This window comes from Brachyhypopomus gauderio, chromosome 2, assembly GCF_052324685.1.
Source record: "Brachyhypopomus gauderio isolate BG-103 chromosome 2, BGAUD_0.2, whole genome shotgun sequence".
Lineage (NCBI taxonomy): Eukaryota > Metazoa > Chordata > Actinopteri > Gymnotiformes > Hypopomidae > Brachyhypopomus > Brachyhypopomus gauderio.
In genome coordinates, this window is record NC_135212.1 from 20,638,610 (window position 1) to 20,654,293 (window position 15,684).

The 15,684-nt window shown below is 43.2% G+C and overlaps 1 protein-coding gene across 1 annotated transcript; it reads right to left on the minus strand.

Annotated features, from left to right (window-relative positions):
* Positions 1-576: 576 nt before the first annotated feature.
* Positions 577-15,355, minus strand: cstf3 (cleavage stimulation factor, 3' pre-RNA, subunit 3). The gene is made up of 21 exons (XM_076990724.1): positions 15,177-15,355; positions 13,979-14,080; positions 13,723-13,818; positions 9,616-9,648; positions 9,014-9,111; positions 8,738-8,804; positions 8,582-8,616; positions 8,354-8,480; positions 8,051-8,128; positions 7,628-7,790; positions 7,032-7,141; positions 6,700-6,816; positions 6,513-6,587; positions 6,276-6,419; positions 5,511-5,613; positions 4,646-4,715; positions 4,151-4,346; positions 3,902-4,052; positions 2,823-2,917; positions 2,522-2,582; positions 577-1,427 (listed from the first exon to the last, which is right to left on the minus strand). Exons 1-21 carry the CDS (start codon positions 15,201-15,203, stop codon positions 1,225-1,227), a joined length of 2,151 nt encoding a protein of 716 aa, XP_076846839.1. The 5' UTR covers positions 15,204-15,355; the 3' UTR covers positions 577-1,224.
* Between the last annotated feature and the right edge of the window lie 329 nt (positions 15,356-15,684).

Consider the following 15,684-nt stretch of genomic DNA (forward strand, 5'->3'; position numbering starts at 1 on the left):
TTTTTAAACAACCAGTGTCAAATTGTGTTAGGATTTCAAACCAACATCCATCATTAACTTTCATCTCACTTTCCATGATATTAAAATGACAGATGTCTATATAACACAGACCATAAATGCTTACTGCCTCGTACACAACAGGAGAAATTCCAGCAAACATCTATATGAAGCCGGTATAATCCAGTCAATCAGCATGCTAGCTTTATGTGTCCTGGACACCATTTTTACACACATCCAGACAAGTTCTTAACATTCAGGGACTGCATACTATTTATATACAACACCACACACTTGGTGTTGAGAAATTAGCTGCTTCTGTCTGCTGCACATCCTAGCCAAGGGACATTAAACACACGAAGGGATACACAAAGACCTGCAAGGTGCTGGATGCTGTACAGCTCCACAGCGCATCCTAGTGGTGAACAGAAATTAACACTAAAGGTTGAAGAGAACACCAGGCAGCCATGTCAGTACAATTTGTAAACACAGGACAGAAAGTTATCCCTCCAAAAATAAGGCAAAAAACTCAGACTAATGCAATGTGAAAATAAATAAATAAAAGTAAAATGAAACCAGTGACTTTTTTTGCTTTGTTTTATTGGAATTGAAGTGTACTTTCCATTAAACTACAAAATGACGTTTCTGATGTTTTGATTCATTCTTCACCAAGACTACACATGGCAAGCTCCAAACTACCTGTCAAATCAACATCCAGAATAAAAACTTTGTACAATATAAGCCACTCAGTTTTAAAAATAAAACTGTAAAAAAAAAAAAAAAATCTCCAAAACACAGAACAAAATAAAAAGAATGAGGATGGAGGAGGATCTTCAGGGAGGACGATCACGAGTGAAAAGAGCCTCTCTGTGTCTGAGAAGAGGTCAATGGGAAGTGGTACATTCAGGTCCATGACCCATTTGGATGTGTGTGTGGGTGTGTGTGTGTGTGTGTGTTTACATGTGAGTGTAGACGAGTGCGTATGCACTCACACTCGCAAGAACATCAGTCCTTTAAGGGAGAAGGTGAGAAGCCATCACTGGAGAGAGACACAGGGAGGGGGAACAGTTATGTTAGACGTCTGAGTGTCCGTAGTGGGCACCTGTGAGGCCCAGAGGGCGTGTCCATGGGCCAGAGGGTGGGCCCGTGGGCCAGAGGGCATGTCCATGGGCCAGATGGCGTGTCCATGGGCCAGAGGGCGGGTCCGTGCAGCTTTGTGGCTGGGGCTCATCGGATCCTCTTCTGCTGCCGTGCCCGGTAGATGTCGTTGATCGGAGGTGCGATGGATCCTTTGTCCTCCTCCTCGTCTGAGTCAGCGTTGGGCCTCTTCAGGGATTTGCTAGCCACTGCGTGGTTCTCCACAGGTCCGTTGCCCTCGCCCATCGTGTCCGGACGCCCGCCGGTGATCAGCTCCACAGCAGCATCCACGGCTATAGACGACGAAGAGGGAGAGACAGTTGGTGTGTGTACAAAAACAGGCAAAAGATCCAAAAGTTTGCGAATGTTCAGGTTTACTGTTACTGCCTGAAATTATCCAAAAACATCAACCTTCAAATGCCTTCAACTTTCAAACAGTTTTAGGATGTTCTAGCAAAATAACTGGCAAGCTCAATCAACCAGTGTGAGGATACATTCTAGAGACTTTTCTAGGGATGCACCGAAATGAAAATTCTTAGCCGAAACCGAAAACCGAAAATGAAGAAACCAAGGCCGAAAGCCGAAAACCGAAACACCGAAATACATTATGCCAATTATTAGTAACATTGGATTTATGGCTAACCTCACTAAAATCAAAGCATTGCTATTCAAAGAATAAATCAACTACAAAATTTGATTTGAAAATATGTATTTAGCACTGACATTACAGTAATGCATATTATAAAATAAAATTAGTGGTGGGCCGTTAACGGCGATAACGCTGACAATGGCCGACCACTAATTAAATTGAACTCGCTTCCAGACCGTTTTTATCTGAGAGGATAAATATATGTATTTTATACGAGTTAAATTTAATTATAACTGACTGACCTGAAAGATAAATATAAATTCTCTCATAAAAACGTGACGTGAGTTGCAACAACATTAAACAGCTCAGGTAAACACGCTTCTGAGAAATGTCGTCTGCTCGGCAAAACATAACGGGGCTCAATGTGCTCTATTAGCCTACGAAATCCCGCATCCTCTACGACAGAGAACGGCTGATCGTAAGGCAGCGAGTTCCATAATTTTTGGTGTAATGTCCTTTGCCTTGGCGCCATCACTGGAAAACTTTTTTGCTAGCTTTATCCAAATAAACACGTGCAGGCGATTTTTGCTTGCGTCATCACAATACATTGTTTCGGCCGTGTTGTTTCGGTGATGAAAGTATTTCGGCCGAAAACCGAAAATGCAAATTTAAGCCATTTCGGCCGAAAATTTTCGGTGGCCGAATTTTCGGTGCATCCCTAGACTTTTCAGTGATCAAACAGGTTCACAACACCAACTGTTTGTGATTTCACACTCATGACCAGACTGAGGTACGTACTCTCTGGCAGAGTGCATCTCCGGAACGTCTCCATCAGCTCATCCACCTGTACAAATGGACCCTACATCGGGGACAGGAAAGAAATACACAATCACAGATTTCATACTGTACCTATACTGGGGGAATTGTGTAATCGGTTGATTAATTGGCTAAGTAAACCAGTGACCTGATCAGTGTTGTGAAGTGGTGTACATGGGCTGAGAAACATGGCCATCATCAGGATTTTAAGGGTTTACACACTGGTTCATGTCACCACAACACTCTAAAAGGGTGGAGCTGAACTACGCGGTGTAGCACTGACCGTGAAACAGGTGGGAGGAGGTAACAGCTTCATGAGAACAACAGCAGTGGGGGGAACAGGAAACACCCCCCCTGGGACAGGGTGGAGGCCAGGCGCTGTAGACACACACACACACACACACACACACACACACACGGTAACGATGAGATGCATCCCTTAGCCCCTCAGACTGTATAGACAGGTAAGCTCTGTCAACACTTTGCAGGATGTTCCCTGGTGGAAATATTAATTGAATTTGTTGCAAGATTTTCTCTATTTCTTGGATCATCTAATGTCTTTCACGCATCATGAAAAAGTACAACCACCCACGGTCTGGCGCTAACAGAAAGCAAAGCACTGAATCCTATCATGCTGCTTTTCTCACAGCTGTCCCTTCCACTGGGACTACAAATATCACCAAGTATCTCTGCCTCTTAACAGCCTGCCCAAGCCATATGCCCTCTCACCCCCCCCGTTATGGTCTCGGAGAGTGGCTTTCATGTTCCTGTGGGAGCCCTGCCATTTTTGACCCATAAAGACTGAAAGGAGGTTAGTCCTACCTACTTCTCAGGACTACGTTCCTCACAGTCTCGCTGAGATAAAGTCACCTAAACTGACTTATCAGTGATGTTCAGCTACTACAGGAACAGTTCTCTGGGAGATGCATGTTAACACATATCAATGAACATCCTGCATTTTGAATGAATATCACCTAGACCTCTAATGCGCTATGTGGGTAAAATGTGCTGTATGACGCAAATCACGCACATATTTATTAAATATACCCATTACATATCATTACATATCACATATCAAAACCTGAACATGTGGCTACCATTAACTAGTATGTATTCACAACACAGTTCTTTGAATTCCAGTTCTGAAAAGTTCAATTATTAACCTGTGAGACCAGTAGAGAGAAAAAAAAACAACCTCCGCCCCATATCTGTCTTGTTGTGTATCAGTACAGGCCGTGGGAATGAGCAGGAAACGCTGCGCAGTAACTCGGGTCACCTGAACCTGGTCTGCACTGCTCTGACTCATGAGGACCTGTGGTGTGCTAACACGCTACGCAGGGGGTGGGGTGTGGAGACGCTCACGCGCGAGGTGCCGCGGCTGGAAGGGGATCATCTGGTTGGTGTCGGGTTTGGGGTACTCCGGCTTCCTGTCGACCTCGTCCTTCAGCGCTGGGGTCGAGGGGGCGACCACGGCCTCGGGGATCAGCGTGGCGTATTTGGCGCGGGACACGTCCTGGCGGTGGACAGAACAGAGGCGTGTGTCGATGTACTGGACCACTCTGTGTGGGGCACGCTTTAGTTAAGGTGGGACGAGAGACGGCGTACACGTACCTTGTATCCGAGGGCTTTGAGCTCGCTGGTGGAGCAGGGATACAGGTCCATGAACTTGTACCTGTCTACCAGCAGGGCCGTCTCCTTGCCCTCATACTCGTCCTTAAAAGCCATGAAACGCCTCCGTTCCACCTTTAGAATACTGGCCAAGTCACCGATGTTGCTCTCAAATGCCAGGAAGCGGGCCCAGATCTCCCTGTCACACACACACACCAATTACAGGCTCAATAGCAACCACAGACCCTCAGGTCACCTAAGCAGTAGTTCTTAAGAGTGCAGGCCTCCCTTTTTCTTTAACATTTACATTTACATTTATGGCATTTAGCAGACGCTCTTATCCAGAGCGACTTACAAAAGTGCTATGTAGTTGCTTGGAATCTCCAAGGTAGAATAGATAGTCCTGAACACAAGGTACTCTAAGCTGGAAAAACCACTAGACGAAAGTCAAATGTAGGCATTCATCACAACACAGGTAAACAAATGTAACTCACTAACCCGGACTTTTCGGGTGAAAGACTTCCAGAAGTCAGAACCCTCTCAAAAAGCACTCTCGTGTTGTTGTCCTCTGTGCAAAGAAACAGGGATATCAATGGAACAGCATCAGTGATTCATATCATCCTTTAAAACTTTTTTTAGGCCACAGCAGAAATATGAAATAAGTGCTCAGTAAACCAAACAGCCATTGAGTGTGTTTACTGCATGGCAAACAGCCAGCCTCCCAACTCTCTGTTCTGAAAGAGTTATAATGACCCTCATTCGGAGTGACTAAGCAGGCTATCAGAGATAGTAAGAGTCACGCAAGGACAGGCAAACAATAACACACGCTGAGGTTCAGAAAAATACAAATCCCTCATGAAGGGGATTTAACACCTAAACACTGGCTCAGAGGCCCAATTCTGCAGTGGAAGTGAATGCAGACAATAAATGCCAGACCTTATCTTGTGATTCATCTATTACACATTTAAACTGACATTTATTACACCCAACAAAGGACATATAACTGATTCCAGGAAAATGAGTAGCTAATGTATGTGGAAGATGTGACATGTGGCGATGGACATTTCAGAGGAAATGGCAGAGTTCTTCCTCTAAAGGAACCAGAAAGACTTTGGGAAAAACAAATTTGACGATCTCTGGCAAATTGAAAGTGTAGAGAAAGATCTATGAACGTAATCTTGTCTGTGACATTTTTATTTTACCTGTGTTACAAGCTGGCTTACTTTAAAAGAAAAAAGCTAAATAATTTACCATATGTAATATTTTGCTGTAATAGATTTTACAGTTACTTTGGCCAAAGCAACATAAATTAGAACCACCTCCAATTCTATAAACAGGCATTTGTAAAAGGAGAGAACCATACCATTCAGATGAGAGAGATAATCAATATATGCCAGGATGTATTCAGGGATATCACCATACTTCTTCAGACCGAGCTCAAAGATCTTAAAAGCCACAGATTTGTCCTGATGAAGAAAGATTGAGAGCGGGATTCGATCAGCATTCTGTCTGCTACAGCAGGAGCTTTACAGAGGACCTATAATCACAGGACTACATATAGATTGTACAAATGTATTCATGCAATGCAGATGTTGGCAAGTAATACAGAGTGGTCCAGACTGAGGCTTGAGAAAAAAGACTTTTGCTTGTAATGTATTTAGGCATTAACAAAAATAATCATTAACTACATTATTTAAGAAAAGATTATTGATCATTATAAGTCAAATACAGTAACTAAGCAGTAAGTGACATGACATGCTTAGCTCTGAGTACTATAATGTAAGATTTAGTTCAACACTAGTTAATCATCATGTATGACTCACTACCCCCTCTGCTCCCCATCACCTAGGCAACCGAGCACCCTTTAGCCAGTGAGGTGTCAGAACTAGTCCTGCGTGCTTCAGAGGCCAACAACATGAAATAACACCACCCTGGCACAGCCCTACGGCAACATTTCAAATACCTGGTTAACTCAGCCAGCACCTGCTGTCCCACGCAGGACACAGGCCTGCTGCGTCCCTTGAAGTTTTACCATAAGTGTCATCATCAAGCCTCGATGTTCTATGGAGATTAAGAGCTATTTGTGGGTTGGCCTTAAGTGTAGCTCCACCCCACGGGGGGGAGTTACCTTGCTGCAATAGTACTCCATGAGAGCAGCCGTGACGTAAACGTGGTGCCGCGTTCGAACGTCCTCCCTGGCCTTTTTGAAGATGGAGCGGCCAGACTTGATGCCCTCGGCCCTCCTGGCGAACTTCATGTACTGGATGTAAACCTGAGCGGCGGGGACGAAGTGAGAGGGTGAGGGCCTGTGATAGCAGCGTACGGAAGCGCTAGCATCAACACCCCTGCACGCGGTGAGCCTCACCAAGGTGGGGTCGATGTCCTCTATGGCCAGGAGGCGGTTGTATATGCTGTGCACTTTCTCGTACTTCATACGACTCTGTAGAAGGGAAATGCGTTTGAAAGAGGTCCGCAAAGTCGGCGAGACCGAGCGGTACCGGGCGAAACCGCCACACGGGACTGGGAGCGGACGGGTGCCGGAGGCCTCTCACCTCCTCGTAGTCGGCGAAGGAGAAATACAACAGCATGTTCTTCTTCAGCAGGGTGGAGATGGCACGCTCGTAGATGTTAGCCGCCTCGTCACTGAACAGCTTGGCGTTGTTCATGTCCTAGGGGATTTACAAAATCCACAATGAGCTTCGAGTGCTTTGAGAAATGTGTGTCGTGAGACTTTGTGGATGGAACAAACTTGGCCAAAGATCATGCAAGCTGCATCAGGGCCCATCGTGTCAACCACGACGACATCAAAATGGAATTAGAAAATGTGCCGACAACAGCAATAAACACTTGTTGAGACGTGTGACGAAAGGAAGCAGGGACGAACCCCTTTCTCTGCCAGAAGCTTGCTGGACTGCTCCAGATATTGGGCGGCCTCATACCAGACGTCGGGATGATGGCCGAGCACCAGAAGGCACTGTTCGTAGGCAAACATCACTGTGGGAGGGATCATAGGGACAGACAAGAGCTTCAACCAATCGGATTGCCACACTTCACAAGGCACAAACCACATTTGATCTATTTTTCTAATGATAGCAATAGCATCATCTGCAGCACATTATATCAGCACTGGTGTTTCCACTCCACCCAGTGCTTGAGGACTCTTCACATGGTCAAACACAACAGCTCGAAAAAGAGCCTGCCAACTCCTCTTTAAATTTATTACACATTAATTAGTAGGAGTATCTTAGATGTAACTTAGAGGAACACCTGCTGTTCCCATGCGGTTTATCCATTAACTCAACTGAACTCATGAGAAGGATTGACGGTCGTTCTGGTCAAGGCTACATCACAGTTATCAGTCCTGGAACTTCCTTGTTCACAACACACCTTGCTCAACTCCTCAGCCAATTACCACGCCTTTCCCACATTAAAAGAGGTGAGGCAGAGGACAGTGCCATTCTGTACTAAAGGCCTCATCACCTCTCTTGGTGATGAGGGTTTGGTCTTCTGTACGTAGCGGGTTGCTCTTCTCCCATTGAATGTACTTTTTCCACATCTCCACCTGCTGGGCCTCCTGTGGAGAGTTCTGTGGAGGCACGGAGGGCGCGTTGCGGTCCAAGCCCTTCATCACCGTCTCGTACTCCTACAACAAAACCCAACCAGTGGTCCAGTTTACAAGTCCAGTCACCAAAGATCACGCTCCAAATTCAAGTCGCCCTGTTACTGGGGCCCACGTCAAATCATGGATTCACAAATGGATTAACAAATTTGGTCATTTTTTCCAAAGATATCTGCAGAACACATGCTCTTGAGTAATTGGGCACTTAGGGTGGAAAAAGAGGCAACGTGCCCTTGAGTCTACGGACGATTCAGTAATGGTGTGAGAACGGGTGGGGTTCCTACCTTGGCAACTCTCCTGGCGTTCATGTAATCTCTGCTTCGATCTTCGATCATCTTTTTGGCCAAGTGAATGTTGATGCCCTACAAAATGGGACAGGGATTTAGTGTGTAGTGTTTCTGTATACTATATAAACAAAATCCACCGAGCATCAGTCCCAAGAACCAGCAGACAGTGCTACACCAGCTGGCTGTGCGGATGTTCATCAAACTTACTCCACAAATTGACTCCAACCGGACGTGCTGGCTGGAATCACGGGCTACTGAGGACAGATATGTAGCAGGCTTAAACCTCCATCACCCTCTCACCTCCTCATATTTGCTGTAGTCTCTCCATAACTGCTCGATGTTGATCATGGGGTTGACGCAGCCCCTCTGATACACGCGACGCACGGCCGTGATACGTTGGTTCTCCGCGTACGACCCCACCGCCTCGCTGACACACACAGCACAAGTATTACATCCCGCCTCGGCAGGAGGGGAATGCAGGGGAGGTAGTGGAGTTTAGCTATTGGCATTTCTGCACCGTATACTTACACGCCTTTTAGAAAGTTGATATAGTCGACCCAGATCTGAGAGAGGAGAGATGACAGGCGCATGATTGTGACACGATTGCTGTAGCCAAAACAGCTTTTCCCAAAGCAGCTATGGCCAAAGTGGAGCAGGCCACCAATTTCAACATGTGACCTTTACCTGGTATGACATGATCTCCATTCCAATTTTATCCAAGGCAAAATCATAAGCTTGGGCCATCTTCTCCCTGATAATGCATATGGGTTTATGAACAACACATACAGAAAACTCATTCAACTCACCGACAGATCTCAAAATCAAGGCATGTTTTATTTATTCTCTCAATTGCAAAAGGTCAAGAATCCCCCAAGAATGTAATGGATCCTATATAAATGTTACGTTTTACTACACAAGTAAGACAGCCAGAAAAATACACAGAGTACATAAATCACATACTTGTAGCTGGGCAGTTTTCCTTTGGTTTCTCGGACATATGAAAGATAGCATTTCCACAGGTCAATGTGCAGAACCTTCATGAGGCATCTCTGAAATAACTGAACAAGAGATGGAAATATTATTTAGGCCTTCTTACAAGTTAAAAAAGAATTATGTAAAATAATCAGCTGCTTCAGATTGGCCCCACTTGTGATAATACTGTATATCTCCTGGATTGTGTGTGTGTGTGAGACCGAGCATGCCAAACAGAGTCATGTTATGAGGCACCCTGGGCTGAGTCAGGAGGATGACATCACCACCAACTCAGTGGTCCATCGTCTACCCCCCCCCCCCCCACACACACACACTCTGTCTGTCATGTTATCAGGGAGTAAAGCGTAGTTGTGCCTCTACAAGAAACAGCATGGCCGTCCCTCCTTGAAAATGGTTCTGTGTAGTTGGCCTGCTCACTGGAATATGCACTCCTCGTTCTCCACAGCAGACCACCACACTAGTGAATCTGAGATGGTGCGCATTTCTAATACAGCATGCCGTATCAGTACACTGCTATACACAAGACCAGTCGTTGGAGCATCTGGGGCTTGAGAATGATGGCGGCTTACCTTTTCAACCTTGTCATAGTTTTTAGCTTTGATCTGTGGACAGATTTCAACACCACCATTATAAATTACATTTCTACTCAATTTTCAGTAAAATGAGAATAACCTATACAAGCATACAATATAAACACACTCAAAACACAAACCACCTCCCTTTAAGATCAACAATGTGAAATTCGTACAAAACCCCAAAGCCCACAAATCATAAACCCTTGGCCAGGATAAAGCTCCAGACATTCCCACTACGGCACACAGATAAAAGCATACGATAGCTATTTTTGGTTTATTTCTTGAGATGGGGGTTGAACAGGCCGGGGGGAAGGGGGGGGGGGGGGTGTTAAACTCATGACAAAAGGTTGCCATATGTTGCAGATACGTTTTTTAGAAAAAATATTTGTTAATCAAAAAAGGAAAGAATTTAAGCAACCAATTGTTTTATATGTTCTATTTGCTCCAAATCCACTTCAAAATGTGCAGCCAGGAGCCAAAATGAACTCACATGGTGAATATTTGGTGATGGAGAGAAGGATTAGACTGCAATGTCTGCATGTCCGTATATCAATCACCTCCACACAGCAAGACAGTTCAAGAGAGCCGCAGTGTGTTCCACAAGTTAGAAAAGATTTTCTGACACAAATGTCCTAATTGGTGTTTTAATGGAGCCCCACAACATGAAGAAATATTGGACAGCAATTTACAATACAATTTCACCAGTGAGTAAATTACATTTATTTTTCCACGTTCACATTTTTCTGGTGTAGCACAAACCTATTGAGGTCATTTGCTTAGGCAAACAAACCAGGAGGTGTTCAAAGTAAAAAATAAATCAAAAGGCTTCAAAAGTAAAAAAAAAAAAAAAAAAAGTTAAATGCAAATACCTTCTGCGCAATGAGTAAATATGTACCAGGAATTCCCCCATAGATCCCATGTTAAAACAAGCAACGGTCACCAAAAACTGAAACTCCAACGTTAAGTTGATGCTTACAATAGCACAAGCAAAAATGAAACAAACCATGCAGTACATCACTGCCACAAATATCTAAGGATCTGACATGCCAGACTTCTTCCTATGTCGGGCCAGGGGGAGAAAAGACAACACACAAGATCTCCAAGGACAATCAATACTTTTTGAGTGGCAAATCCCCCAAACATGAATATCCAAGGTGCATAAAGGTGTCATATATGCTGAAATGATGTGTCATCTTCACCCTTGTTTTAACATAACCACTCTCGTGGGGGAGGGCACAGAGGTTTCCATAAGTTTAACAGAAGTGTGTTTCAACACTAATTCTGGGAATCACTGGTGGAATCCACAAGGTTAAGTTTTCAAAGTGATTTGTGGCATTTTTAAGCAATTGTTTTTCTTGCAAGTACAGGCCAAATACTACATAGTCCTGTTCATGGTTCAAGGCCACGGACACACAGATAAAGCCCGAGGATACAGGAGGATGTGGTAGCCTCCAAAATGAACAAGGAACACATTATAATTAACACTACCTTATCACATGGAGAGAGGGTATAGCTGTAATATGTCAAAAGGTGAGCAGATGTATCTCTAGAATTAACACAAAACCATTGCAGTCAGTCAGTCCATAATGGTCATCTCACATCCGAAAACTCACTCACTCACAGGGAGGAGAAAGATGGGGGGGGGGGGGGGGGGGGGGGGGGGCACACAATCAGTTACATTTGAATGATTAAACAAATCTGTTGCAGTTTTGTTAAGTGGTTTTATTACTGACAAGAAAGCAGCTCCAGGTGTCATTTAATAAGCCAGACACCCATGGCTTTGACAGAGTGTAAGGTGCAAAACCAGACTCCGCTACAAGGCAGGCATTATCCCAAACACTACAAACACGATCGGCCTCTAATTCCTATTTTGTATGGTGCTAAAAGGTCATGTGGTTCAAAAATCAGGGTTTGATTTTTTTATATACCTAGTGGCTTTCAAATTTGAATAATTTGACCAACCTGTCCTATAACGTTGGTCATCTCTCAAATGAAAGGCACACAATGGTCAAGCCACATATTTTTGTATTGCCATCACAAGCATTCTGAAATGGAATATATGGCTTATGAATTACAATTAGCCACTTACATGTAAGACACCCAATCAGCAGGATTCAGAGTGATTTTTTTAGTCATCTGAATGCTGTGATTCATCAAACACCCACATAAGACTGCTCTGGAATGTCAGACATTGGTCAGGCTTGAGATCACACTGAAAACTGCGACTTGTTAGAGGACGTGTGTGTGTGTGTGTGTATATGTACACTGCAGTCGACTGGACCTTACAGAGACCAACATTGTGAGAATTAACAAATGATTTATTACTATTTGAATCAAACTTGTCTCCCAAAGCACAATTTATGCTACCATGATTGAGCATAAGTGAAAATTAAAGGAAAAACATAAGACCTATCAAGACATGTATTACTACACATTCAATCTATACAAAATATTGGTTTTGAAATAAAAGAAAAATTATTTAAATTTCAAGACACAAAAGTATGGGAAAAAAATCTTGTGGACAGTAGCCATTTTTATTTCCTATGCTGCATAGTTAATATTTCTAGAGTTAAATATTTCTGTACAACTAATTCATGTTGCTACATTATAACCCCCCCCCCCCCCCCCCCCCCTCATTTCTAAATCTTTTCTACACTTTGTGTAGTTATTAGAAAATGCAATCAGGGCCGAATATTTGAACATGTTGAGAAGCCTGCAACTTCAGGACCTCTTCTAAAGCTAGCAGTGTTCACATCAAGTTGCTTCTGCTGGATGTGCAAAGGATAACCTTTGAAACCCGAGCACCTCTCTGATCGGTTCCCGATCCATAGTCTGGATGGGTGAGAATAGTGTTATTGAAGGTTGCGTGTTCATTTGATTTAAATATGCTCTATCTTCGAAACACACTTTAAATGCTAGTGGGCAGAAACCATATTCAGCCCATCAGTTTCTATGGTAAAATTATGATGAACTCTAATGAATAATGGAGCCAACTTTGCATAGCTTAGAACCTGGAAATCCAATCCAGACAGCTGCTTGGATTCCTGAGAAGGGAATTCAGAAAAACTAGTCTAACCGTGTCCTCCTTCAAAAGGTGATAATGCGTAACATGTTAATGTCTAGCCAAACATTGGACATGGAGTATGAAAGTATTTGGACAAAGGGGACAAAAATAAATAAATAAAATAAAAACATTGCCACACACACACACATACACACTTTCTGGTCTAGCCTGCAGGAATACTTTTAAAATTGAAGCCCTGTCTCTAAAAAAAAATAATTTAGGGGAGAAAAAAACCCCACAAACCATGCATGTTCAAATGTTAGTTGTGACATACTTACCATCTCAGTTTGAGGACATTATGCCTCCATGCTCCACTCATATGAAGCAACAAACTATTTTAGGGCATGCCATGGCCCTAAAACTCCCTAAAGGACAAATGCTCATATCTTGAGATTAGCTGTGGCAGTCATTGTATTTGTGGTTCTAAGGGCTTAAATACAGCGTGCTGTGTAGATCAAACACCATGTGCTTCACATCTGCAATGTGTGGACCTAAGTTAATGATCCATTGGAGTTTTTGATGTTGGAAGAACTGAAACCAAACATGACTAGTGCTATAGAAATCACAGCCTGAAACTAGCATGAATACAGATACCATACAAAATCTAAAGTGCAAACTGGCCATGGGTAAAGAAGGCCAGCAAACAAAGAGGTTATTATGGACAAAGCCATCTTGCAGTGTTCACACAGATCATCCACAATGACCTCAAAGAAATGACACAGGAGGCAAGAAATTGACACAACAAGTGAATAAAAGGCTAAAGCACTTCAATACTATTAAAATAGTTTAATGCTGTTGCAGATAAAACATGCAACAATATGAAGTTAACCTCATAAAACTGAAAAAGTAATAAAAAAAGAACCCCTCCCCACCCCGGCAGTACAAGCTGTGACAAAGTTAACTGTTTAATATTACTGTGGCCATTTAGAAACCCTCACATTATTGGTATTTGAGAGGAATGTGAAAGTCACACTGTTGATCCAATTGGGAGATGTACTCTGCTGCACACATGAAAGTAAAAGAAAATAGAATTTAACCTCAGCTTCAATGTATAGTTTCCAGAATCTGCCCGAACTGGGGAACTGCGTGACAAGTCTTTCATATGTCTTCCTTGCTTTGTCTATAGGTTGGTTCTAAAAGAAGCAAAATTCATTTACATACAGAATAAGGGATCCATAAGTCCCACAGATTGTTTACATAATGTAGGGTGAGATATGCTGTTAGAAAACCCTCCCCACCACCCCCGGAGAAGGTTACCCCAAGTAAAAAGAATGCAACCCTGTGTCACTAAACCTGTGCTTCTCGAATCAGTATGCTCCATGCGTCGAGGTCATATGGGTTTTCTTCCAACTTCTTCTCTGCCTTTTTCACCTTTTCTGGGATGTATTCCGCAGCCTATAAGACAGACATCACACAAAATCAAACAAAATTGACACAAAGTACCCTACAGACACCCTGACCTAATTTTACCTCAAGAACATATTCATATTTAGATACTGCAGTAAAGAAAAACACAAAGACCAATTAAGCCCACTCCAGTCTGATGGGGGGAAAAACTCTTTTAAGTCCTCATTCAACTCACACTGGGGAAAACATTTAAAAGCGCAGTGCTGCGGCACTTAACTGTACAGTACTATAGTCATCCAAACAAGAGAACGAATAACACTGAAATTAAATATTGAGGTTGAAACTAAACCAATGACTATACAACGAAAAGAAATTTCATTTCATTAGCTAGTTAGCTGCTCTTCCTCACAAATCAAAACACTGAGCTTGAGTAGCAATACTGGCGGGTAAATGTACATTTAGTCAGCGCCTGCTAACTAAAACGAATGACAATCTAGCTTCGCGTTGGCCAGAAAGACGGATAAATATTAAGCGTTTTGAAACCAAATGGCTGGTAAATGTAAAATAATCCGTAGACTACGCCTCTGTCCCAACATCTTTAAATAGCGCCTAAATCCAAGCCACTTGGCTCTCGATCCCACCGAGCTAACTAGCTAGCACCGAGCTAACAAAGTAGCTAGCCAAGCCAATGAGGTAACTAAGGGTTTAGCACGCAGCTCCGTTTAAAGTTAAGGCGATATGATCATTATCGATATATCTACACGTTACGTCATAAAACAGACAGAGCGCTAAAACAAACCACCTCTCTGGACCCAGCCAGCTAGGACACTTAGCCAACTAGCTTATGTTAGCGAGCGAACTAACTCCTCCACACACGCATATTTATCACAACGCGTAACGGCGTTTCCAGTGACCGCAGTAAGGACGTGTGCGGGGGCGCTAGCCCTGGTTTTAGTCCTGGTGGGCCGGTTAGCCCACAGTTCAAGCCCACAGACCCAACACGTTAGCTCGGCGCTGCCCGTTATCGTGTACGAGACCGCCCGCTCGGCCTGAATCACACCGCTAACCTACCCAGCTAACAAGGCCGCAAGCAACGATTCATTCCAAATTTAGAGTTTCCAATACATATATATATATATTTTACCTGATCCGAAGCACCCTCTGCAGCCATCACTGAAGGGGTTGCTCCTTAGAAGACACTTCAACGACACTAATAACAGATTTGGCCGTGAACACAATCACTGCAGCATGGCCCGACTAACAGTTCTTTATACAGCTGCAACTTTCGCCCGTTCTTATAAAATGGCGAATTTAACGCTCCTATTTCCGGTCACACAGGAAGTACAAACTACATGATCCTTACAATGTGTCGTGGATGATATGGGTCAAAATGTTATGGTGCAGATAAAAAACATTAAAAATGTAAATATAGATGCGATCTATCTATCTATCTATCTATCTATCTATCTATCTATCTATCTATCTATCGAAAGACATATAGACATAGACTATATGTATATAACTATAGACAGATATATATGTAAGAGATGTAGAGATATTCAACATTTTAGTGTAAACCTGCTATAAGGCTATATCGTCATTAGTCATTTGCTTCGACATTTATATTTTCTAAATGTTTATCTCTCTGTGTA